At 38.8% G+C, this 24,479-nt stretch overlaps 1 protein-coding gene across 1 annotated transcript in view; it reads right to left on the reverse strand.

Moving 5' to 3' along the window:
- ADAMTS18 (ADAM metallopeptidase with thrombospondin type 1 motif 18) overlaps positions 1–24,479 on the reverse strand; it is an 86,349-nt gene that overhangs the window by 18,371 nt on the left and 43,499 nt on the right. Inside the window, exons 9-18 of the mRNA XM_081335725.1 lie at positions 22,795–22,932; positions 22,532–22,685; positions 21,486–21,581; positions 20,653–20,801; positions 16,044–16,216; positions 14,838–14,968; positions 13,827–13,950; positions 12,641–12,885; positions 4,180–4,321; positions 2,056–2,182 (exon numbers count right to left, since the gene is read on the reverse strand). Of these exons, the coding sequence (XP_081191851.1) occupies positions 2,056–2,182; positions 4,180–4,321; positions 12,641–12,885; positions 13,827–13,950; positions 14,838–14,968; positions 16,044–16,216; positions 20,653–20,801; positions 21,486–21,581; positions 22,532–22,685; positions 22,795–22,932 (1,479 nt within the window). The remainder of the gene's footprint in view (positions 1–2,055; positions 2,183–4,179; positions 4,322–12,640; positions 12,886–13,826; positions 13,951–14,837; positions 14,969–16,043; positions 16,217–20,652; positions 20,802–21,485; positions 21,582–22,531; positions 22,686–22,794; positions 22,933–24,479) is intronic.

A 24,479-nucleotide genomic window follows, 5' to 3' on the forward strand; every position in this document is an offset into this window, starting at 1 on the left:
AATGGCAGGGCAATACAATTGCTAAAACTATCTCATGATACGTTACCCTAATTAAACCTTATCTCTGCCTTTTTGTGATTCTCTTACAGTTTTCTCTGGATCTCCTGCAGAGTGCATGTGTGTGTGTGTGTGTGTGTGTGTGTGTGTATGTGTGCTTATGTGTCAGCTCCAGACTCCTTATTACAGAGGAACAGAAAATAAGAATGCCAGTGAGCCCTAGGTTGGGGCCCCAGAATTGGAAGTCATTACATTAATTTGTTTTAATGTTATTGTTAAGTATTAACAATAATCTCCATCACTCTGTACACCTATTCTTGCTTTCTTCTGATTGGTTTTGGAGGACACCCTCTGGAAAGTCACTCAAAGGCCCAATATGGCTCAGAAAGTGTGGATCATGATGACAGGAAGAAGCATTGTGACTAGGAATTTGTGTGCAGTGTAGAACCACCAGAGGTGGAGACTCTCAAGGAACGGTCATGGAAGATCCATCACAGAAGCAAAACAATTACCACATAAATAGGGCTGGGCAAATCTTCACATAGTGCTTTGCTCTGTTGAGTGCTTGAGCTAAAGTATTCCTTCACAGCAAACTGTACAGTGACACCAAATTTACAAATAGTAGAACAGCTAGCTCCCTTGCTTCTCTTTGTTGGGTATCTTGAAGCAATGGGTCTTTCTCCAAAACCACCTCAAAACTTTAAATATAGAAGCACCTCTTTAATAATTCAGAGTTTTCTCTGTCTGGCCTGCAATTGTCCACATTCACTGAAACCAATCAACACAAGATGCTCATTATCTAGAAATGTAATCCTCAAAAAGGTCTGTTCTCTGCATGCCGTTGTTAATCATATCAAGTTTCAACTGTGAATAAGATATGGCTTAATTTCTGCTGATTGGGACCTGTTTATTGCTCAAGTTAAACATGTTATCAATTCCTTGCTCTTATCTAGACCAAAGATCCCTTTCTAAATTACTATGGTTTTAGGAATACTGAATTTCAAGAAAAGCATTTTTGCTACTCAAGTTTGCCTCTTGTTGCTTACAATCCCTTACGAACACAGAATGCAGAATAACAGCATTAGAAGGAGCCATGGAAGTCTTTTAGTCCAACCTCTTACTCTATACCATTCCAGACAAATGGATGACCAGTTTCTCCTCGAATACCTCCAGGGATGGAGCGTCTACAACTTCTGAAGGCAAGCTACTTCACTGGCTAATTTTTCTCACTTTAAAAAAATTCTCTTTAGTTCTAGATGGGATCTCTCCTTGATAAGTTTCCACCTGTTACATGTTGCTCTGCCCTCAGAATATAGGTCAACCCCCTTGTCTCTGTGACAGCATCTCAGATATTGGAAGACTACTATCATGTCACCCATAGTCATTCTCTTCATTAGACTAGTCCAGGGGTAGGCAACCTCGGCTCTTTTATGACTCATGGACTTCAACTCCCAGAATTCCTGAGTCAGCTATGCTGACTCAGGAATTCTGGGAGTTGAAGTCCATGAGTCATAAAAGAGCCGAGGTTGCCTACCCCTGGACTAGACAAACCCAGTTCCTGCAATGGTGGATAAATGTGAAGGCTGTGTGTATATAATTATGCTTTTACTTGTGGTTTTTACTTGTGTGTAATGTGCATTGTGGACAGCACTTAATTTTGTTGTGAGATACACAATGACCATAAATATAATCTATTCTATTCATCGTATGTTTTAGTCTTCAGAACCTTTATCATCTTTGTTGCTCTTCTCTTCACTCTTTCTAGAGTCTCAACATCTTACTTGTATTGTATTGTATTGTACTGCATTGCATTGCATTGTATTGTATTGTGCCTTCAGTTTCTTTAATGCAGAGACTCTGAGAATCTAGGAAGGTAAGATTGCCCAGGCTACACCTGCTGAGATTCAGCGTTTATAATCTGAGTCAGAATTCAAGCTTTTTGCTCCCCTGCTTATCTGTGCAAGCAGCACAGTTAAATCTTCAGAATTCCTTCATAGTCAACCTTAATCCTTAGTCCCTATTTGGGGCATATCAGCTAAAGTAAAAGTCTATACTTACTAGGCTGGGCAAGGAATTGCATTGCACATCATTGTTTCTGTTAAGGGTTTTGTCCTTGGGCCACAGAATGAAGAATTTACACGAGTTTGATGATCCTGTAAGCACACAGCTTTGGCTATCAAATGCCCTGCAAGGAATTTTGTAAAAAAAATATAAAAAAGACAATTAAAAAAAATATAGAAGATACTAAATAATTCTCACAAAAATATAAAGACGTATAATGTTCTGATGCCATTGGTCTAGTTCTTCACCTTCGTAGTTTTTCCCCCTCTCTCATTATTTAGAGGGGGTAGATAACATTGTCCTCATGGATCCCATTCTTAAGCTTGCAAGGCTCTTGTCCCTTCTTCAACTCTTTATTTTTGTTCTTCTAATATCAAAAGGTTACACCAACACAGATCCCACGGTACAAAGCCAAGCCAACTGGCACTTCCCGCAATGCTTCTGAGATGCCCCAGAGGCATTCTTAAAAAAAAACTATAAATAGTAGGTTTCTGATTACCTGTTCAGAAAAGTTACAGTATACAGATAGGCTAGAGTGGCTACAAGTATCCTACAGGGCAAGAGGGAACCCTGAGGAGCAATCTCATTAATTTGTCTTCTTGTAAATGGAGATGTTGTAATTGGTCATATCTATCATGGATCAATTTTATGAAGAGGCAAGCTCCCACATGATAACCATTTTGTGAGAAACACAACCTGACCTCATAATTGTATCCAATATCTAGTCATAAAAGTGTCTCTCCCCATCAAGTAGGAGGAAGTGTTGACGCATGCCTGCCTTTTCATTAAAATAATCTTTTAATACAAGAAAGCAATAGAAAAGTTACATGGGGAACAAAGAGTGACGGAGCCAAAGATACAAAATGCCTATCTCCAAGATAAAAACAATACTAGCCATCCCAGAAAGTTTCTTTAATGTGGTCTTTGGCTGTAAACCCAATGCCAACAGTTATGGGCTTTCTCACAGGGAACTCTTTTTAATATTACTAACAATAGACATTCTTGAAACTCCTGATTTTATGAGCTAACAGGAGGGGAGTTAACTGACTGAGGAAATCAGATTTGTCAGAAGGAATTCAAAAACAGAAGACCAAGAGGCAGGAAGGGGGGAAAAGAAGCAGTCTGCAAATTCCAGAACTAGAAATATTAGAATTTTGTCTCTCGGTATAAAGAGTTGAACTACATACAGGAAGGATTGTGTGGCTGAAATACAAGTGGCCCTTAATGTCTCCTCATTCAGAGACCGTTATGATGGTGCTGAACAAGTCCTCATTTTGCAGCCATTGCAGTGTCCCCCATGGTCGTGTGATCACAGTCTGAGTGCTCGGTGTCCAGTTCACAACTGCAATGGTTGCACCATCTCAACAGTCATAGAATCATTTATTTATTTATTTATTTAATTAATTAAATTTCTATACCGCCCTATTCCCGAAGGACTCAGGGCAGTTTACAGGGCAGCATAAAATACAATATAAAAATAATATAGAATTAAAATACATTAAATTAATTAAGCCCAATTAAAACATTTAAAAAGCATTTAAAAAGCTAAAACCCCTTCAGTCCAGGCCTGATAGATCGAAAAACCAGGTTTTCAGGTCCCGGCGAAACGAACGCAGATCGGGGGCGGTCCTAAGTTCCACGGGTAGATCATTCCAGAGGGCAGGCGCGCCCACAGAGAATGCTCTTCCCCTAGGAATAACCCGCCGGCATTCCCTAACCGGCGGCACCCTGAGAAGGCCCTCCCTGTGGGAGCGCACGGGACGAAGGGAGCTTGATGCCGGCAGCAGGTGTTCCCTCAGATAACCCTCAGATAATTACAATTCGCAAACTTCACTGCTGGCTTCCAATAAACCAAATCAAAGAGGAAACCTGCAGGAGGTAGAAAATGGTGATGCGACACTGCCCTTAACAACAGAGTTTTCCACGGGAAGAAAAATTATCGAAGTAATCAATCATTAGAAAACATGGAATTTAACTGGAAAGAAATGAATTGAGTGCCAATAATTTACTAAGTTCAAATTAATACACAATAGATTTCAGTGTTAGATTCTGCAACTTAAAGACAGTCCTAAATAAATAGAAAAAGGGAAGACAAATTTTGGGTAAATTTGACATACTCACCCCCACCACAAGTCACTGAGCAATCTGACTGCACCATCACCCATGAGTAGCTATGCCTTTTTGTGAATATCTTGTTCTCATTATTCACCTTAGATAAGGTATACCGCCACGAAATGCCAGGATTTTTCCCTTGTAACAGCACCTAATTATCATAAGAGGAAGAAAATGTTGGAGCACCCATAACTTCTGAAGGCAAGTCATTCTACTGATTAGTTGTTCTCACTGATAGGAAATTACTTCTTAATTCTAGTTGGCTCTCTTTAATGAGCTTCCACCCACTGCTTCCATCTCCTGTGGTTGGGTTCCTATTGAACTTTCATCCTAGGAATTTGGTACAAACGAAAAAGGAAGCACAGCCTTTTGCCTGCCTTTGCTCACTTACCCTCTGCTCATAGATACAATACACACATCTGTCTTTTCATAATGGCCATATAATTAGACGGAGATGTCAATAGTGAACATATTGGACAAATAATAGGGGGCAGGGGGTCTATCCATTTTCACTTGTGGCTTTTCCTGGAGACGGGCTCTGGCATCAGTAAAACTGTCCTTATTGCCTTCTGATTAAATTACTGCAATAAACTCTATAGGGAGCTGCAGCAGACTATTTTCCTGTCAATGAAAATTGTGGTCTCAGTCTTGACGTGTTACTATAATTTCATTCAGTATATGGAGTATTATACATCCCTGCTTTAGAGTAAGACCTCTTTTTATTCACTCTTGTCCATCTCGGGTGATATAGAAGAACTGAAGAAAACAAGATTTTGTTGATAATAAGTTTGAAATTAATGCATTAAGAATGTTTAATGGCATGCATTGGTACAACAGACTAGAAAAAAGCCACATCAAGCATCAACAACAAGATTCTGCATAATAATCTACCTGCAAACAATGAAAGATTTTGTAAACACAATCACTTTAAATTAGGGACAAGTCTCTTTCTCATCCATATCTCTTTCACATATGTTCGTTCATAATTCTTGTTTCTATTATTCATGAATTAATCGGCAAAAAAATCCCCTAACTCCTAGGTAAAGCTTTACATGCAAATATAATTTATGTATATTCTATTTTTCTTTTTAATTACTTTATAAAGCCATAGGACTTAGCTGCTTCTTCAAGAAAAATAAAAGCTGTAATATCAATATATTTAATATTAAACCTCCCCATTTGATTAATCTGTGCAAGGTGAATTCCAATTATGTCTTTGTTTTAAAGATGGATTCAATGGACAGAAACACAGTACACTGCCAATATCAACTGGACTAAATCTATGGAGGGATGTAGAATGTAAAAGAGAACTAATAAGGAAATGTTTCATGGGGAAAAAATAAAAATTAAGATTAATTAACATTTTTAAGGACAAGACATTCAGACTTCTGTATGTAGGTGGAGATGGAGATCACATGGATGGAAAATGATGTAAACAATGTCAAATGTTACTTCAAAAATGGGGGGTGTCCAAGTCCAGAGACACTGAACCTATAACATCTGAGTAGTTTGCTATTGACTACTTGTACAGCAAATTGTGTGGTTTGGGATGGTAAAAGGAAAAGGAAAAATTGGAAGAATGATACATTTTCCAGTTCTATTTCAGTCCATGAATTCTGGGAGTGCACCAACATGGAAATTCATGACCTAGTCCAACAGTATACTGTATATCCATTGAAAAAAACTAATAGCTTGGCTTTCTGATTTATTGCAAGTTTTAGTATTGAGAAATCAGGCAGATGTAATGTAACATATGAAGTTTTTTTTAAAAAAAATTTTTTAAAAGAGATGTAGTCAGCTTCTCATCCACATCCTCTCTTATAAAGGTTAGCCTACGTGACAATACCAACTCTAAACCATTCAAAAATGGTTGATTATTAGTTATATTTCAAGATTGTGGAATATAGGTTTAGATGATACAAAGATAGAGGTAGATTAAATAGAAACATGAAGAAGCAGTTTGGATATCTCAGTGGCTTTTAATATAATCCATTTTGAAAGCCAAGAGTTTGGGGTTTGACTTTATTTATTATTTGGCTTTATTCCTATTACTCAAATAGTAGCATACCGAAGGGCAGTAATCTTGGGCAACCATGTCAGTATCAAAGCTTGAATTGGACTACTAGAGGAACTCCAACACCTCTTTCAATTCTGTTATTCTGTTATTCTATGTCTTAGCATGATTGTTGATAGGAACAGGAATTGTACAGGGCTGGGTCAAAACGTTACACAGTATATGGATGACATTCAACTAGATTTCTCTTTTTATCTTCATCCCATGCCGTTGCCCTGACTGTCACTGTCTGATACTAGATTGCAATCTAAATGAAATCTAAATGATTAAAATTGAATCCAGACATCTAAGTATTTGGTGAAGGGAGTTCTGGATGAGAAGGATCTGAGATTCTGTGCTGTTCCTGAACACTCAGAGTAGGGGTGGTGGCCAAGAACAGTTATAAACATTTGTACATGATTTCCAACTACACCCTGTCTCTAAAGGCTAAGTCTTTTCCGTATATTGTTTACTCACTATTTAGATTTGTAGGAGACTCCTCATTGGGGAGTGGGTTCAAAATGTGGCAGGAAAACCTCTGTCGGGAGTCTCCTGCTAGGAGTAGCTAACCTTTAATTTGGCTGGTAAAAACATCTTCAGGAAATCTGTTATTTTCATATGGTTCTGATTTTATTTGCTGGTCCTATTGTTTAAGATCTGCCCTTCATGTTCAGAGCATGGTGGATATCATTGAGCAATATTTAGGTCACAGCAATTAAAAAAATAGAAAACTAATTTGAAGATTGTCACAGAAACACATTATCAAGCTCTTCTAAAAACCCAATATATTTTTTTTAGTCTTCCAAGCTTCAGCAAGAAGACAGAAAAGCCCAGTTGCAGGTAGGCAAAGTTTGCATGGCTATGACACAAATAACAGAATAACAGCCTTGGAAAGGGACCTTGGAGGTCTTCCAGTCCAACCCCCTGCTCAGGCAGGAAACCCTATACCATTTCAGACAAGTGGTTGTCCAATCTCTTCTTAAAAACGTCCAGTGTTGGAGCATTCATAGCTTCTGAAGGCATTGGTTAATTGTCCTCCATTCTTAGGAAATTTCTCCTTAGTTCTAGGTTGCTTCTTGTTAGTTTCCATCTATTGCTTTTTCATCCTGGTTTTAGCCTGAATGGCCGTGAAACTACAAAGCACATCATATCCATGTTCCTTTATTAAGACAAAACTACCGTCAAGCTGCCTTCTAAACAGAAATGAATGACTGCAGAATATATCAAACTAATGCTTGGCATACATCGCACATGTTGCCATTCACTGTGACACAAGCACATTTGCTTTTGAAATATTTATTGAAGGAGAAGAGAATTTCAGTGAAATTTTCAGGGCTGGAACATAGTGTTCTTGTACTTATTTACTGACCAAGTGCCCAAAGGCCAGAAAGGGAAACATCCTGTCTTTCATTATACAAGCATCTCTCCAGGGTTCTGAAGCTTCTTTGGCTTCCTAGGAATCCATTAAATCCCAAGGGAAGTCATCTATGAAATCTATTCCCAAAGCTCCCCTTTTTTTTCCAAGATTCTGAATTGTGGGTGATCTGAAATATTTCAAAAGGGAAGATGCATCCCAGAAAAACCAAAATTCCAACACAGCAAAGCAGCTTACCAAAAAAAAAATATCAAGAAAAATGCAAAAGAATTGCTCCAAATTAGAAGAAGCTTTAGAAACAGATGCCTCTTTCTCAGGAGAAAAAGGAAACACTTCTGTTGGTTGCAAGGTCGATTTCATCACAGCATTAGATAAAATAACTCTGGCTACAACAGTGTGAAATGTTCAAGTTCCAAAACAATCCCCTTTCTGGTAATACAATACCAGAGGTTAGCACATACTGCCGTGTGACAAAAAAATGACAATTTTGGAAAGGCTTCCAAGCACTTCCATCTACTTACCTGGAGAGATTCCAGGTAGAAACATCCCAGCCAACTGGCATTAGTTCTTACATTTGCAGCTGGCAAACAATCTCTTTAAACATTTCCAGGTTTTCTACACAACTGTTTAATGTCTACCTTTAATACACCACCACCTGACTTCAGGCACAATGCTCAACAGCTCTGACCACAGGGCTTTATACATTCAAAACCACAGACTTGACAGCTAAGAATTTGCCAAACCTGTTCATAAGAATACATCTTTTGCTCAGGGCTTCAGGAAGCTTAGACAATGGACAAACTGAAATCTCTTACCAATAGAATATTTGTAGCTCAGAGTTGAACTGTGAGGTCCTTGATGTTCTCTAAGCTCTCCAAAATCTCTTAATTAAATGCTTTCTTTTCCCCTTTTCCTGCCAATTTTGATTTGTTTTGAGACTTCAGGCCATAAATATCCTTGACCAAATAGGTATCTATTTCTTTTCTCTTCCTCAATATTTACCAATGTACAAATAGATATGTACATTGGCAAGCCAGTTGAGCAATTCTTTTAACACGTATGTCAACACTTTCTTTAGTATGTCAACTTCTTATAGAGATTTTAGTTAGAATTATGCAGCTGGATCTGACCTGCCAGCATTACATTGAATATATGTTATGAATGCATGTTTTGAGATTTGCTGCATCAGCAAATACAGAATTAAACTACAGAGCAATTATGGGCATGAGGAATGATTTTTCACATCCCACAAACAAAGCCACTGGATGGGAGAATAGCAGAATTATAGTCAGGTTGAAGCATATGGAAGGGAGGGAGGGAGGGAGGGAGGGAGGGAGGGAGGGAGGGAGGAAGGAAGGAAGGAAGGAAGGAAGGAAGGAAGGAAGGAAGGAAGGAAGGAAGGAAGGAAGTTGACGGAGGGAAGAAACAACTGAACATGTTATAGGTTTTGCCCAAACTGATTTTGGTGCAGATTTTGGACAATTGCAAGCTGACTTCAAAGTAGGAGAATCTGTTTGCAAAGTGAGCAGAAAGAGGTATAGTATGCATCCATAAGGAACTCAGGCCTACTCAAAAAGAGTGAAACATATTTTTTTGGAGTTGTATTATGGGGTTGAACTTCCAAATGTTTATTTCCAAACAAAAAAAAAACCAGTTATCCTCTAATGCATACCTAGGTTGCTAGAGGGTAAGGGAGTCACATAAAAAAGTTTAAGGGCATACAAAGTTGAAATTATACATATGCACACTTCCTTGCTGATGGCTGATGGGAGAGAGGATTCTGTATCTCATCTGGAGCATGCATATTGCATCATCTAACAGGTACTGTAGGGCCCTTAGTGATAGGGATGGGGGTCACCTGTTCCCCTTCCTGAGTGGCCTAGTGCTGTTTATACTTTCACAGCTGGGATGGCTGCGAACTGCTGCATTTTAAATACTTTCTAGTGACCCAGGTAATGCTGTAACAGATCAAGGTCAAAAAGTCAAAACGACAGGCCCTTCACCCCATCCCACTGTGACAGGAAAAAGAAAACATTTTGGATGGTGATGGTTTCCAGAAGTCAGACAGTACGACAGTGAAATTTGCCAAGAATCTTTCTGAACCTGTATGTATGTTAGGTAGCAAATAGGATGTCAGCATCAGCCCATGTTATCTTGCTTTTATCCACTGAATTTGAATCACAGATAATACTTGCCGGGAAAGCTGAATCATTGTTTCTAGAGCGGAGTGGGAGGTCAGCTAACCAGAAGTAAAAAAAAGGGAAAAAAAGAAAAGAAAACGGTACAATATTTCCCTCCAATCTACATCAAATATTTTTTTTATGAAAGCAGATTCAGATGCTTTAAAAGGATTTCTATCCGAAAAGATTTCTTGAAATCTCAAAGTAAGAAGGAGGTTGTGCTCCTTGATTTGTTGGGAAGACCTTTAGGTCCAAACTTTAAAAATAACATGAACAACTGAGAATTCACACAAGCCTGTACTGTACAATGGGTGAAGAAAAAAGTAAACTTTTTAAAAGTTTCCCTCCATGGTTTCCTTTTTTCATTCTCATGAAATGCATTTATCACCCCGTCTTCCTTTTTATAAGGACGTGGTAAATATATTTGCTTAAGGCATGGAGCATATCTAACCTCTTTCAGTGAGTCAGAACATTTTTATCCCTTACAATGAATTTACATCTGTATCTCATAAATAGGCTTTTGCGCTCACCATTTTCTTTAGGGAAAATCAAAAGTAACTTGTCAAACCAGTAGCTAATCATACAAATAGAGCTTTGAAAGCCCACATTGCATATTACTTAGTAATTGGTACACTATCAAAAACGTCCTTCTCTCAGGTTTCCTTCTTCCCTTGACAAAAGGAGAAGCAGTCAGAATGATTTATTGATTTTAATTAGCCAACCTTTCCCAGTCAGAAAGTAAATTCTCTTTCTGTTGACAGATTGCCACTTTAAGTGTTCCATCCATCTCTTAGAGGTTACAGTAGAGAACATACTTATTTTATGGTGGGATTTGTAATTTTCTTCTTCAATATTGGACAGGGTTTTTTTGAAGCTGTGATGCGTATATTAATTCTGTGAGATGTCATCATCTTAAAAAAAAAAACAATCCAGCTGCTTCTGCATATGGTAGCAACATCCAGAAAGATAGAAACAGATGGTTTGAGTAAATCAGCCTTATTCTTACCTCTGCAGTGCCTGCAGAAATTGAATATTCAGTATAAAGACATATGATATAGGCAGTACCATATGGTTCAAAAGGGGCTCTGACATAAATTTCATTTCCATAATTCTTTCTCTGATTGTGTTCTCATCTAAAGCAGGGTGAGACAGTCTGCTCAATAAGTTGAGTTATTATCTTTTCTTCTTCCTAAGACGTTACTTTTGAAAGCTGGATTGTAGTACAAACAATAATAACTTCCTATCCAGCCAACCTCTAGCCCACAATTTTTAGAACAAGTACTAAAAATTAAAACCAAATGACCTTAAATTTCCACCACCAGAATCCCCCCCCAAAAAAGCACTTAACTGGATTGCAATAATAATAGAAGTATTTCGCATGTCTTCACTTAAGAAGACACAACTATATTACCAAAACCATATGCCAAAGACTGATATTACTTACAGTGCCAGATTATAGCTGCTATAATTTAGCACATATCCATAACACTACTACTACTATTTTCTCCTCCAGTCATAATCATGGATTTAAGAGTTTTAGAAAGAAGCTATATATCAGTTTCCCATCTTTAGTAAACTCATATTGTCTGCGCGTTTGCCTCTTTAGGCATGATGGGCAAGAAAATTGTTTCCTGGGTTTATTTATTCTATTTGGTGGTGCAGTAGTTAGAATGCAGTATGGCAGCCTAACTCACTGCTCACTCCAGGAGTTCGATTTTGAGAGGCTCGAGGTTGACTCAACTTTTCATCCTTCTGAAGTGGGTAAAATGAGGACCTAGACTGTTGAGGTCAATATGCTGACTCTGTAAACTGCTTAGAAAGGGCTGTAAAGTGCTATAAAGCGGTATATAAGTCTATGTGCTATTGCTGTTTACATCCAACTTTTCCTCTGTGAGATTAAGGTGGCTTGCATGGAAGTCTTTCCTAATTTTTTCCCCACACACAACAAGCCTGGGAGGTGAGTTAATTTTCCAGTGTTGGATACTTCCCAGGTCTCCTATGCTTTGATTAATCTCAAAGCAAAATATCACAAGAGAATCCCTCCCATCAGGCTTTTTCTAGTGAGAAATCTAGAGAAGTCAGGGAGGCCTTGGGATGAAGACTACAGAAAACTATACCAGTGCTCTTCAGTGTTTCATGAGATAATTGACTTGATTGATTTTATTACATTTTATTTGCTCAACCTACAAGCTGCTCCAATTATCCAAATGGCTCTCGGTAACCTGCAATGTATGAAACTTCTCAGGCAGGTAGAAAGAAATGAATAGACAGCAACAACAAAAGCAAGTCATGTTTGTTATTTCATGAGAAGGACCAAGACACAAAATCTCAGGGTCAGTACAGGTTCAGAAAGCTCCTTGACCGAAATTGTAAGACTTACAAGGTACTATCTTTTTTTTTTTTCATCTGGTAACCAGAAGATGTCAACCATCTTTTTGAAGCTTAATTGATATATCTGAAATCCCTGCAAGATCAGAGATAAGTTAATAGAGCTTGCCCATTGTCAATTTTTTAAAAAAGAGCTGCTTGATTTTCTGTTACATCCAAAAGAGGATTAGGATTTTTTTTCTGCAGACAATTTACTCTGCAGGATACAATCTGGGTTGAGGGTGCAGTGTGTGTGTCTAACACTCTGCTAGGGAGAAGTTCCCTCAGCATGGGCTCCAGCACAAGTCCGAAAGCTCAGAAAACTAAACTTCTGGTCCTGACCCAGATTGAACCCTGGAACATTATCCTGGGACACATACATTCACTTTCATTTATGACAATTTACTTTGGTGGACAGCGGCTACACCAAACTAGATTTGTCAGGGGTATTTCTAAAACAAACGTCAAGAAGAAAATAAAGTGTAGTACACTTACTTCAAAGATGAGTGTCTCATTAGTTGGGCCAGATGCTGACAGCTTCTCTGGATGGCTAAAAGGCCGTTGATAATCAAACATTGTTCCAGCAAAGTAAAATTTTCCAGGCCAGTCAACTGTCCAGTCCTTGGTTAGGTAATATTTCTTATTCAAATTGCGGACTGCAAGGTAGCTGCTAGAGATTAGCAATTCTTGAATTTCAATACTGCGAGCTCCTGCAGGAATTGTAACAATGGGATAATAATCTAGAAACAGAAAAAGATCGGTTGGTTACAGCTGTGTCAGAAACTTTTCCTTTTTAATGAAAAGCAGGTTTCTATCATCATTTTACCCCTGTAATGTTAATATTTATAGTGGTTAATAATTTGAGTTGTATCCTAACCTTCCCCTTACTGCAGCAGGCGAAAAGATTCACAAATCCCATCATGGGCAGCTCAAAAGACCTTTTCAAATGGTCTGAGCATAAATTAGTAACACATCAGAACACTTATTTGAAGAGAAAGAACAGAGAAATGAATGAATAGATTTTGGCACAACTCTAATAAGAGCTGTGGTGGCACAGTGGTAAGAATGTAGTATTGCAGGCTAACTCTGCTGATTGGCAGCAGTTCAATCCTCAGCGACTCAAGATTGACTCAGCCTTCCATCCTTCTGAGGTCAGTAAAATGAGGACCCAGATTGCTGGGGGCAGTATGCTGACTCTAAACCACTTAGAGAGGGCTGTAAAGCACTGTGGAGTGGTATATAAGTCTAAGTGCTATTGCTAGTTCAATAGTGGAACCCATTTCCCAAAGAAACAGTGAATTGCCCTTTGCTGGATATCTTTTAGAAGAAGCATGGCCAAACAGCATTAGTTAGAAAAATGTTAAACTGATGCCTTCACTGTACAAGGGACTGCATGGTTAAACATTCAATTTTATGATTCTATCATTCTAAGACCTTCAACTGTACATGCAAAGGGTTGTGTGTGGTTTTTTTCCCCGGCAAGCATCTACAATACTTATTGGGGCAACATTTGCTTGATCTGCAGGATATCTGGGATGGTAGCTACTATGCCAGTCTCCCTCCAAGCTTGGGTTTTCCAATTATATATTTGGTTGTAAACATACTAAGACTGTCACAGTAATGCAAGGGGAAAAGTTATGAAAAACATTGACTTAATTACACAGGGAAATTATGTTCTTACTGTTAGTTTTATGCTGAGTTAAATAATGGCCTGAGTAGAATGTACATGAAGAATTGTCTCCTTTGCAAACTCCACAAGCATCCAAAGCAGCTTTGGATCCAAGGCGATAATCACACCCCACTTGCTGCAACAATAACAGAGAATGAGTGAAAGAGCAACAGGTAGAAGAAAGCTGTTGCTTGTCTTTCTGTCCATCTATCTGTCCATCCATTTATGAAGGTCTACTGCTCCTTTACTTGAAAAAGAAACTAATGGGTTCATTCAACATCTAAACAGCCTAAATAATGGCTGTTTAAATCTTACCTAGTATATACTGCCCCAAAACACACATGACATTATGACTTGGATCACACAACTTCTTAACACATTGGCTGAGTTATATATAATGATGACATGATGATCCTTAAATTACCCAACCTTGTTTTAAGTGAGCCTATCATGCTGGCCAAGGGACGCAGTGGCTCAGTGGGTTAGGACGCTGAGCTTGTCGATCAGAAGTTCGGCAGTTTGGCAGGTCGAATCCCGAGTGCCGCGTAACAGAGTGAGCGCCTGTTACTCGTCCCAGCTTCTGCCAACCTAGCAGTTCGAAAGCATGTAAAAATGCAAGCAGAAAAATAGGGACCACTACGGTGGGAAGGTAACAGCGTTCCGTGCGCCTTTGGCGTCTAGTCATGCCGGCCATATGACCACAGAGACGTCCTCGGACAAGCGCTGGCTCTTCGGCTTTGAAACGGAGATGAGCACTGGCCCCTAGAGTTGGAAGCGACTAGCACGCATGTGCGGGGGAACCTTTACCTTTACCTTTATAATGCTGGCCATTCCTATTCTGCTAATCATTCTGACTTTACTCAGAAGCAGCTCTATAAGATGTTCAACAGAGAATTGCTTACTATATAGGCCAACAACATTTGCAACAGACTCTTTCACATGATGATGTTTACAAGCAAAGTATATGCTTTACAGCTGAGCTAAAACAATTTATACGGAACAGAATGCCGACTTTCATCTTACTTCACAAACCCCATCAATGCACACATCTTCTTTGTACAGTGAGCAGAGGGTCCCGTCCTTTACGCGGTTCGACATGGCAAAGAAAAAGTCAAAATCTTCTGCTGTACAGTAGAGTTTGCAACGATCTTCCTCTGAAAAGATACGAAAATGTCCAATAAAATATTCTGAACTTACTTGACTTGCTGACCAGACACCAATACAATGGAAGAAGCAAAAGCCCTATGCTGTATTCATACTCCTTTGAACTACTTGGTAGACTGCAATATCTTTTAATATGGGTTGAAACAGCTTTTTTGACTTTTACTTCCACCAAAACTGCAAATTTGTTTTATTTATCCCTCCCCAGATTGAAAGCGAGTATCTGGGACCATCTTTTTCAAGATAAGTACTTAGATGAAGATCACTTGGCCGAGGCAGCTGTCTTACAAAGTTGGGCGGTAAGCATGCAATTATCAAGGACAGATATTATCAAGGAAAATTATCAAGGACAGATCTTCTGTCTAGATCAGAGGTCTTCAAACTTGGCCCTTTTATGACTTGTGGACTTCAACTCCCAGAATTTCTCAGCCAGGTACGCATGCCTGGCTAAGGAATTCTGGGAATTGAAGTCCACAAGTCATAAAAGGGCCAAGTTTGAAGACCCCTGGTCCAGATATTCACTGTACAAAATCACCAATAAGCTGACATCAGCCTGATTTTTAACATCTTTTAGAAGTGGTGCATGTTTTCAAGGTGGTGCTTTGATCTGAAGGCCCACCTAAAAAGCTGCTTCACAAAGCAATACAAAGGAAAAGTCAAAACTGCAGATCGCAGCAGTTAAGTTGGTAACATGATTGTTAAATGAATCTTACTCCTCCATTGATTTTGCTCATGAGAAACAAAATTTTGCTCATGAGATTTTGCTCTGAAACAAAAAGTGATCACATGCAACCATCATAAATATGAACCGGTTGCCAAATGTCTGAATTTTGATCACGTTAAGTTTGGGTGTGCTATAATGGCTGTAAGTGTGAAAAATGGTCATAAGTCACTTTTTTCAGTGCTATGGTAATATCAGTCACCAAAGAAATGGTTGTTAAGTATTCTCTTTTTGTTTAAGTGATGGAATATTACTGCAGATTTTATTGACCTGTTGTTAATTAAGGTCTGTTATAATGGCTTTAAATCAACATGTGCCAAAATTGATCCTTATTTGATCTGGTTCACCTTCTACTTTGGTGTAGGGTTTCCATTTGTAGTACCATCCGCGGAAAGGTTTGCTATTATACTCAGCACACTGCTGGGCTCGGAAGTCTGGACTGTTTGACGCACAGAGCTGAGTGTTGCAAAGCTGATAAATGCGACTTGAGCCTTGGCAAAACTTTCCACCATGCTGAGGTCTGCAAAGAAAAAAAAGTCCATTTGCAATAACAAATATAGAATAGCTAATTAACTGCTGGATGCAGTTTCTATTGTTTAATATAAATATAAATTTAAAAAGTTTAAAAAAATCTATGGTGACTTGCATGAAATGGGGGTTTGTTTCATTTGCCTACACAATGAATCTAGTATATTTTAAGGTAGCATAACAAGAACAATCTGCTATTCAATACCTGATTGCTTGTGCAATAAAATTGCTTGATCAACCAGAAACATTCTCATTTATCAGGCATTTTTACATTGGGTTAATTTATCTTATCTTCTTTGTCTATGATAGAAAGGGGCCATTGAATGTATGCATCTCTCTCTCCTTTCCTTTCCTTTCCTTTCCTTTCCTTTCCTTTCCTTTCCTTTCCTTTCCTTTCCTTTCCTTTCCTTTCCTTTCCTTCCCTTCCCTTCCCTTCTCTTCCCTTTCTTTTTAACTTAAAAGCATCACCCGGTGGCAGGTCTCCGTTTGACCGGGGCTTAAATTGAGTTCCTGGCCTGTCATTGTCTTCCATCAAAATTTTCCCATAGCTGCCTTGCTAGGCAGAACATCATGTATTTGACCTGTTGTGAAAAATAATGTTTTTTTAAACTGGGATATAATTTAGCTCAGCAGGAGATAACATTTTTAGCATCTCTCACAATTCCAGAGTCATCCTGTAACAATATCTGGAAAATGTCTATGCCAGAACTGCTTTAGATTCTTTTTTTAAAGATATTTTACCCCCCTAGGATGTTTTTCTACTTATTGTCAGGGTACTCAAAGACAGCTTCCGAATTTATCTTGCTGCTATTTTTTATTAATGGAGATGATGGAAGCTGCTACTACAGGTATAGTCTTGCCATCATGCTGAAACTTTCTTGGGTGCTTAGACTTCCAAATCAGAAAAGGCCCCATGGGGGAATCTCTTTTCTGATATCATCTGTTGAGATGTTGTTGAACCAAGGAGAATGTAGACTTATAGCGATATGACTAATATAATAATGCACAGGAGGGTCCCCCATGCCCCTTGGCTACCTACTGGTGAAAATGTGTAAAATCAAACAACAAAACAGCACACTCCACCCATAAGCATTTCAGTGAGTTTCTTTTCTGCTCTGAAAGAAATTTCAGAAGTGAATTCTCTTCCCAGCACAATAAACTTATATAATGGAAGAGATGATTATTATTATTATTATTATTATTATTATTATTATTATTATTATTATTATTATTATTATTATTATTATTATTATTATTATTGATGAAATACACTAGCCTGGAGAATCTCCCGGGTCGTACTCCTAATTTAACCCAAAAAATCACCTGAGGATAAATTTAACTTCTATATGTACATCATCCTACTGCATATATTTAGAAAGCCCAGCAGCTCTTTTAGGGAGGGGGGGGCTGTAAAAGTGTTTTGTATGAGTTTTCGTTAAGGACAAGGCATTGTAAAATCCGATGTTTACAAGCAATTGGGGCAAGAATTTTGATTGTTAAGCAAGGCAGTTGAGTGAGTTTATGACCTGTTTTGTTACATGCAAATTTTGATCACACGAGGATGCTATGATGAACATAAGTGTGAGGATCAGTCATAAGTTCCTTTTTAACTTCAACAAGTCATTAAACAAATGATAATGAGGCATCTGTATTGGATTTCTACTTGTCCCATAAGAGGTTCTAGATTGAACAAAACTGAGTCATGGTTAATGGCCCCGTATCACTGATACTTTATTCAGCAAATAAGAATGTTTCAGATTTTAGAGCTACGTCATTTTTCACCTGCACACAACTCCTCGATGTACATGCCATGAAGTTACCCCGTGGGCTAGGTTTGGTTGAGTTGATCCAGGATTTCTTTCCTTGTATAAAATTGCACGGATACATTATAAAGAAACGTTCAGATCGACACATAATACTTATCTGAGAAATGATGCCTAAATCCTTATATTGTTAGTCATCACCAGAAGCTAAGCCTATTACAAACCACTTGCCATCATCTCACAATATGCTATTCAGTTAAATCCATCATGGAAATAACTTGCTAACATATGCAAGATAGGAACCCAGGTGCCATCTATTTGCAAAACATGATGGAACTTGTTGCCCTGTTTTCCAGGAGTTTAATGCTAAAACACTGGTTTGTTCAAGAGAAAAGAAACCTTCCTCCTATTGCTGAAGAATTTGGGAAAGTATGCTTTCCCTAGACAAGTGATCTGAAACAATGAATTTAGGTTTTTTGGGGTAGAAATTGTGGACTCTTTGGGAGCACAGTAATCTTCAACTAAATAGTCCAGTCTTAAACTTCCTGGACAAGTTAATTATAGCTGGTATTCAAAGAAGATTGACTCTAATATCCCAGAATATATCCTTCTGTCATAAATCTACTGTATATCCAAAAAGACACTGTATAGCTGAAAAATGTACCAGAAAAGGACAACCAAATTGATCAGGAAGCTGTAGCTAGAATAAAAGCAACATTTAAGGCTGTTTAAGTTAGAGTGAAGTTAAGTGAAGATATGGTAGAAGTATTTTATACATGGACGCAATATTAGAAATAGGGCATTCTCTGATTTCTAATGCACTGAATGCAGAAAATTCAGGAGTGGTTAAAAGGAGCCACCTCTTTAAATAACATAAAATTAGTCTGTGAATTCACTGCCTTTAAATGTGGTGTCAGCTACTAGTTGGAGAAGAAGGAAAAGAGAGAATAAGAAGAAAAAAGGAGAATCAGGTTTAGCCACAAGTTTTAATTAGTTTTTGAGGGTTGTATCCTGAATCGGGGCCAGCCTATTTTACGTATCAACGGTTGGAGAACAGCAGAAGAGAAGTAAAACTGCTGTGAACTTTGCAAACGCACCTGGCTGACCACAGTGGATGGAAATGATCGACGTGACCTGATGTAGCCTCAGGGCCCTTTTTGTGATTAATATATATTTTAAGATGCCACAAGGCATGCTAGCTTTTGCAGCAGTGGCTAACACAGTGTTCTGTACCAGCCTGCTACCGGCCCTGCAGAAAAGGCAACCCCTTTATAAACGGCAAGAGGCTGGAATGACGTCTGCCAAATTTATTACTACAAAAAACAAACAAGACACGAACCAAGATACAGGAGCTTTGAAACACTATCTGAGCGGTTGCTTTTAGCAAACCAGCCCTCCCCACACATTCCCTTTATAAAGAGTTCAGGGCGTGGCCTCTCTCTGCCTCCTTCCGAGAAGCCCCACAGCCTTCCTCTGTTTACTCCTACTTGACTGCCTCCTGCGTCGGGCATCCTTGAACAGGGCCAGCTGTGGGTCATCTTCATCCACACTGTCAGGCTCACACAGCTGGGTCTCCATGGTGACCAAGTGGGAGGGGCCTGCCTGAGGGCTATCATCAGCAAGATCTTCAACCCCCTCAGCAAGGTCTTCAACACCCCCCTCCTCCTCTGATTCGTCCGACCCAACTGCCGAACCCACAGGCTGACCCTGAATCACAACACACAGTTATTTTTCATAATAATTTATGGAGGGAAGATTTGCTCAGTGTTTATCCAGGTTACAGGACACTACTGAGTACAAAGTTCTGCAAGTAATTAATATAAGTGGAGGCCGCAGGTTTCCTGCACTGATTATGGACTTCCCAAGAGCTGCTGTTGAACTGCTGCAGGAAACAGGTGGTTGAACTCAACTGAGCTCAGGCAAAATCTAAACGTACTGTAAGCAACACATTTAAATCAAAGCCAACTGTATAAAAAGCACAAATCTAAATTTATACAATAGAAGATTAATATTATTTTTAACATGCTTCCACGAATGACTTATTAAAAATGAGTTTTCAGAAATGCTTAGAAGAACATAGTTATTAAAAGGGGTGATTAATTTTTAATAAAGTTCTTTGTATTCAGTTTGTGTGTGTGTGTGCATAATGCAAAGAATTTTATTAAAAATTCTCTGTGTGTGTGTGTGTGTGTGTGTGTGTGTGTATTGCACATATATATTCTGTATACTGTTGTGAATTTAGATTTTGTTGATAAAGAGTTAAAGGGAGACTAGTATAGCTATTTCAGGCTATTTAGCTCTCATCAGCCAGCCATAGCTACAGCTCGAAATAACTATACTAGTCTCTCTTTAACTCTTTGTCAGCAAAAACTAAATTTACAACAATAGTTTATCGCAGTAGCGACTTGAGCCTGCAAAACGCTCCTAGATTGGGACTGAAAGGCAAAAGTAATCATAGCAGTAGACCAAGGTGTTCTATTGGACCGGTTTCACCAGAAAACACTTACTGTATACTGTGTGTGTATATATACGTACACATACATATATACACAAACACATACATACATATATACATATATACATACCGAATGCAAAGAATTCCATTGTCACCTACAGATTGCGAATATTGACAGAAACTTAAGATCTCTTCCTAGCAGAGCCTTACTTGGGATTGTTGCAATGTCTCTCTTGGTATGTGACTCCTCCCCCACAAGTCCGAGAACAGTCTGACCACATAGACCAAGCTGACCACTGGCCATTCACAGGTGTGGGGCCGTGGTCTCCAAATGGTACACACTGGCCCCTTCGGCACCACTGAAGGAAAGAAGAATAGACAAAACATGTTTTGTCAGGAGGATTGACTATGGCTAGCAATGAATCCAAGCCTGAGTTAGAAGCAGACATGCATGCATTTTTCAGGGGAAGGGAAGGCGGGGGTTGGAAGGGGTGGAAAAGACAAGTCAGTGGTGTCTGATGCAAATAGGCAATGACAATTAAGGATGAGAAGTGGCACAGTAGTAAATTGCAGACTTTCATTATCTCTACTCATTCCCCATACCAGGAGGAGGAGGAGGGGGAGGGGGAGGGGGAGGAGGAGGGAGGGAGGGTCTGCTTGTCAGCTCTGATTTTAAACATAAATATTTAAGTATGAGCACTTTCACATTACAGATATTGTACGCATACATCCTAAAATCAGAAAGGAGTTCACAACTTCCGTAAGTGAATGGAGGCATCTGTCCTTAAACACAGCTACGTATATACTATCTGTGATACTGATGCTGGCGCTGCTTGCTTCTGCCCCATCTGATATGTCTCCCACATCCACTAAGAAGGATCCGGAGCCTGGACTTTGATCCTGAGATGCAAATGCATTCTTTAAAAGTATACCAGATCTATCTGTTAGATTCCATGTTCAAAAAAAGTAACTGTCTACTACCCCAAAAGCATGCATTTCAGCCCAAAAGAGGTGTGCGTTCTATTGCAGTTTCTGTAACTTACCATGTTTATTCCACACAGTGTCCCTTCTGCAGCCGGCATAAACTTTGTCTCGCATCGATGACCTACTTTATGGCACCAGAGTGATTTGCATATATCCTGAGAATATTTTTGTAAAAGAAAGAAAGAAAGAGAAAGTGAGAGACAGAGAGAGAGAGAGAGAGCTCTTATTCTCTTATTACTTTCCATATTCAAAGTAAAGCAGCATTTTCATTCCAAGAGTTCCATTCTTTTACAAACTGTATGATTTATTTTATTTATTTTTTATTTTAATTCCATTTATATCCCGCCCTTCTCCGAAGACTCAGGGCGGCTTACAAGCTTAGCAGTATGCAGTATGCATGCAATATATATTGTAAAGCGTTTTACTATTTCTACTGTTTTGTTCTTCTCTTTTTAATAGGTTGTAAGGTTATAACTTTTCAAAATGGCTCAGCAGGTGGCACCACCTAGCTGACCTTGGCTGATCTCAGAAGCTAAACAGGATCAAAACTCATTAGCCCTTGGGTGAGAGACTTCCTGAGAATCTGTTGATGGTTAGACCAAGAGTTGACACAAACATCTGTAATTTTGTTAAGAAAGCTGCCCAAATGCCCTGACCAGGAGTCACGTTGGACTGAATGGATCTTCATCTTGACCTTCAAGTTGTATCTACTTAACCTCAAAACTGAGCTCTATTCCCATGATTCACAGATGCCATGGGAAACTGAGGCACTCCTATTCCCCAATCCTCATCTTCCTCCACAACACAAGGACACACAGACATTGTGTATTCTCGACAATTACAATTTGTTTCCTGTAAGCCCAATCCTTTTCCTGCAGCTATAGTGGACCATCTTGACTTCCAACCAAAGCTATGCCTTCAAAGCAAGCTATGGCTTTGCCCAACAATTTTAAGATTTAGAAACAGTGAAGACCCTGGAGCTGCTTGGAACCCCTCCATTCATTCATAAACCTCTTGCTAAGATCTCATTGTTCTTCTGCGGTGCAAGTTCTAACAGTGTCAGGAAACTGCAATTTAAAAAAAAAAAAACCACAATGATAAGTACCTTCACGAAACTCAAGTTGCAGAGTTTTGCTTTTGATCCAAATTGCCATTTGCATTGTGTGTCGGCATCATAGATCTGTCCTGGGAGTTTATCAGGATACTTGTATTGTCCAGCTTGTTTGGGCTCATCTATTAGACAAGCTGCCTGAGCAGTGCTGTGAAAAAGAGCAGCAACCACCTAAACCTTTGCTCTTACCCCCCCCCCAAAAAAACTGGTCCCAGATTTCAGATTTAAAAAATGCAATTCTCTAGGCTTGGACTTACCTGAGAAACTTATTAAGGTACTGCCGGCTACACACTGACCATGAAAACACTCCATTGTTGCCTATGAGAGTGGGAGACATGATGTTACCTTCAGCTTTTCGACATGGGTTTCCTTCTCCGTCGTGAATCATGCCAAAACTGGGCACACCAGAAAAAAAGAAAAGAAATCAATTTATTACAGCACCACGGCCAGATACAGTAGAATATTTAATAGTAGAACTACTACCTACTTGTATATATGTTGAATAAAAAGATAACTATAGTCAGATCTAAGAAATAATTAAGAACCGATATAATAAAATAAACAGAAGAAAAATACAACTATATGAAGTTTCAAACTTAATGGTGCAGAGTACTGTAGGGATGGTAGCACAAAACTGGGCAACTTGGAAGAAGATAGCACTCACTAGATACAGCAATCTGTAATAAAAACTTACTATTCACACATAGTTAGAGAAAATGACTAAAAACATATAGATTTTAAGCCAGAACTATTTTTGTTAGGCATAATTATAGGAAATTATGAGAAAGAGTGTATACATCTAATTTTACATGTATTAACTGCAGCGAGAATTGTATTCGCTCAACATTGGAAAAATGAAGATTTACCAATGGAGGAAGAGTTGATTAAAAAAAAGTTAGATTGTGCAGAAATGGATAGATTGGCATTGAAAAGGAAAGAGAAAGAAGATTCAGTTTATTTTAGAACATGGGACACCTTTTATCAATGGCTAGAAAAACAAGGTAGAGAGAAAGGAATTTAACATGTATTAGTAAGTTAAATGTTGGAACCCAGATACATCTGGAGGGCACCATCTTTTAGAAGCTTCTCTGGGTGATCTAAGATCACAATAATTTAAGACCAACATTCTGTCTTGTGAACTAACTTACTTACTTAAAGCACCAGAATGATCTATTAGTTAGGCCTTTGAAATGATTGTGGAAAAACTGAAGTTCGATTCAACCATCCTTGATGTTTCAAAAATATTGGGGTAGTGCCAGCCACAGTCAAATTTGTTGAAAGAGGAGTGATGTGTGAAGTTAAATAAATGCTGAGCAGAAGACTAAGCATTTATTTATCTTTAAATACTCCATATTATTTTGCAAAGCCAGTGGTGGCTATTGACACAAAACAGCCATCTCGGGGATGGAATCTGGACTTTAGCATGTCTTTTCAAAGAAGATCTGCTTGCCCCATTAATCTTTTGCCATCTAAAGCCATTAACAGGGCAAGACCTCACTGCTGCAAAAGGTATTTGAGACTTGAGATCAATTGGCTTAGAGAATTAGAGTCCTACTGTTGTTAATGCAATGCTCACATTTTTTTAGTGCTATTCTGTATCTTCTCCTTTTCCCCCAAACAGCCTTTTCAATGTCTTAGAGATGGAAAAGTTGGAAAAAGGAGAATAAATGAATGATTTTGATTTTTTTTAAATCATCTGCCTTCTTCTGAATGTTGCTACATCTATAGTTCAGTGACTTAAAAGAAGGATCTGTGGGGCCCTTGGTGCTCTCAGAGCTTGGTGGTTTTCTTGCAGACATTTCATTACCAAACTAGGTACTGTATTTTCCGGCGTATAAGACGACTTTTTAACCCATGAAAATCATCTCAAAAGTTGGGGGGTCGTCTTATACGCCCAGTCGTCTTATACACCGGAAAATCAGTGAGCCCGGGAACGCACGCC

The sequence above is a fragment of the Vipera berus genome (genome assembly GCF_964194415.1).
Source record: "Vipera berus genome assembly, chromosome: 10".
Classification (NCBI taxonomy): domain Eukaryota; kingdom Metazoa; phylum Chordata; class Lepidosauria; order Squamata; family Viperidae; genus Vipera; species Vipera berus.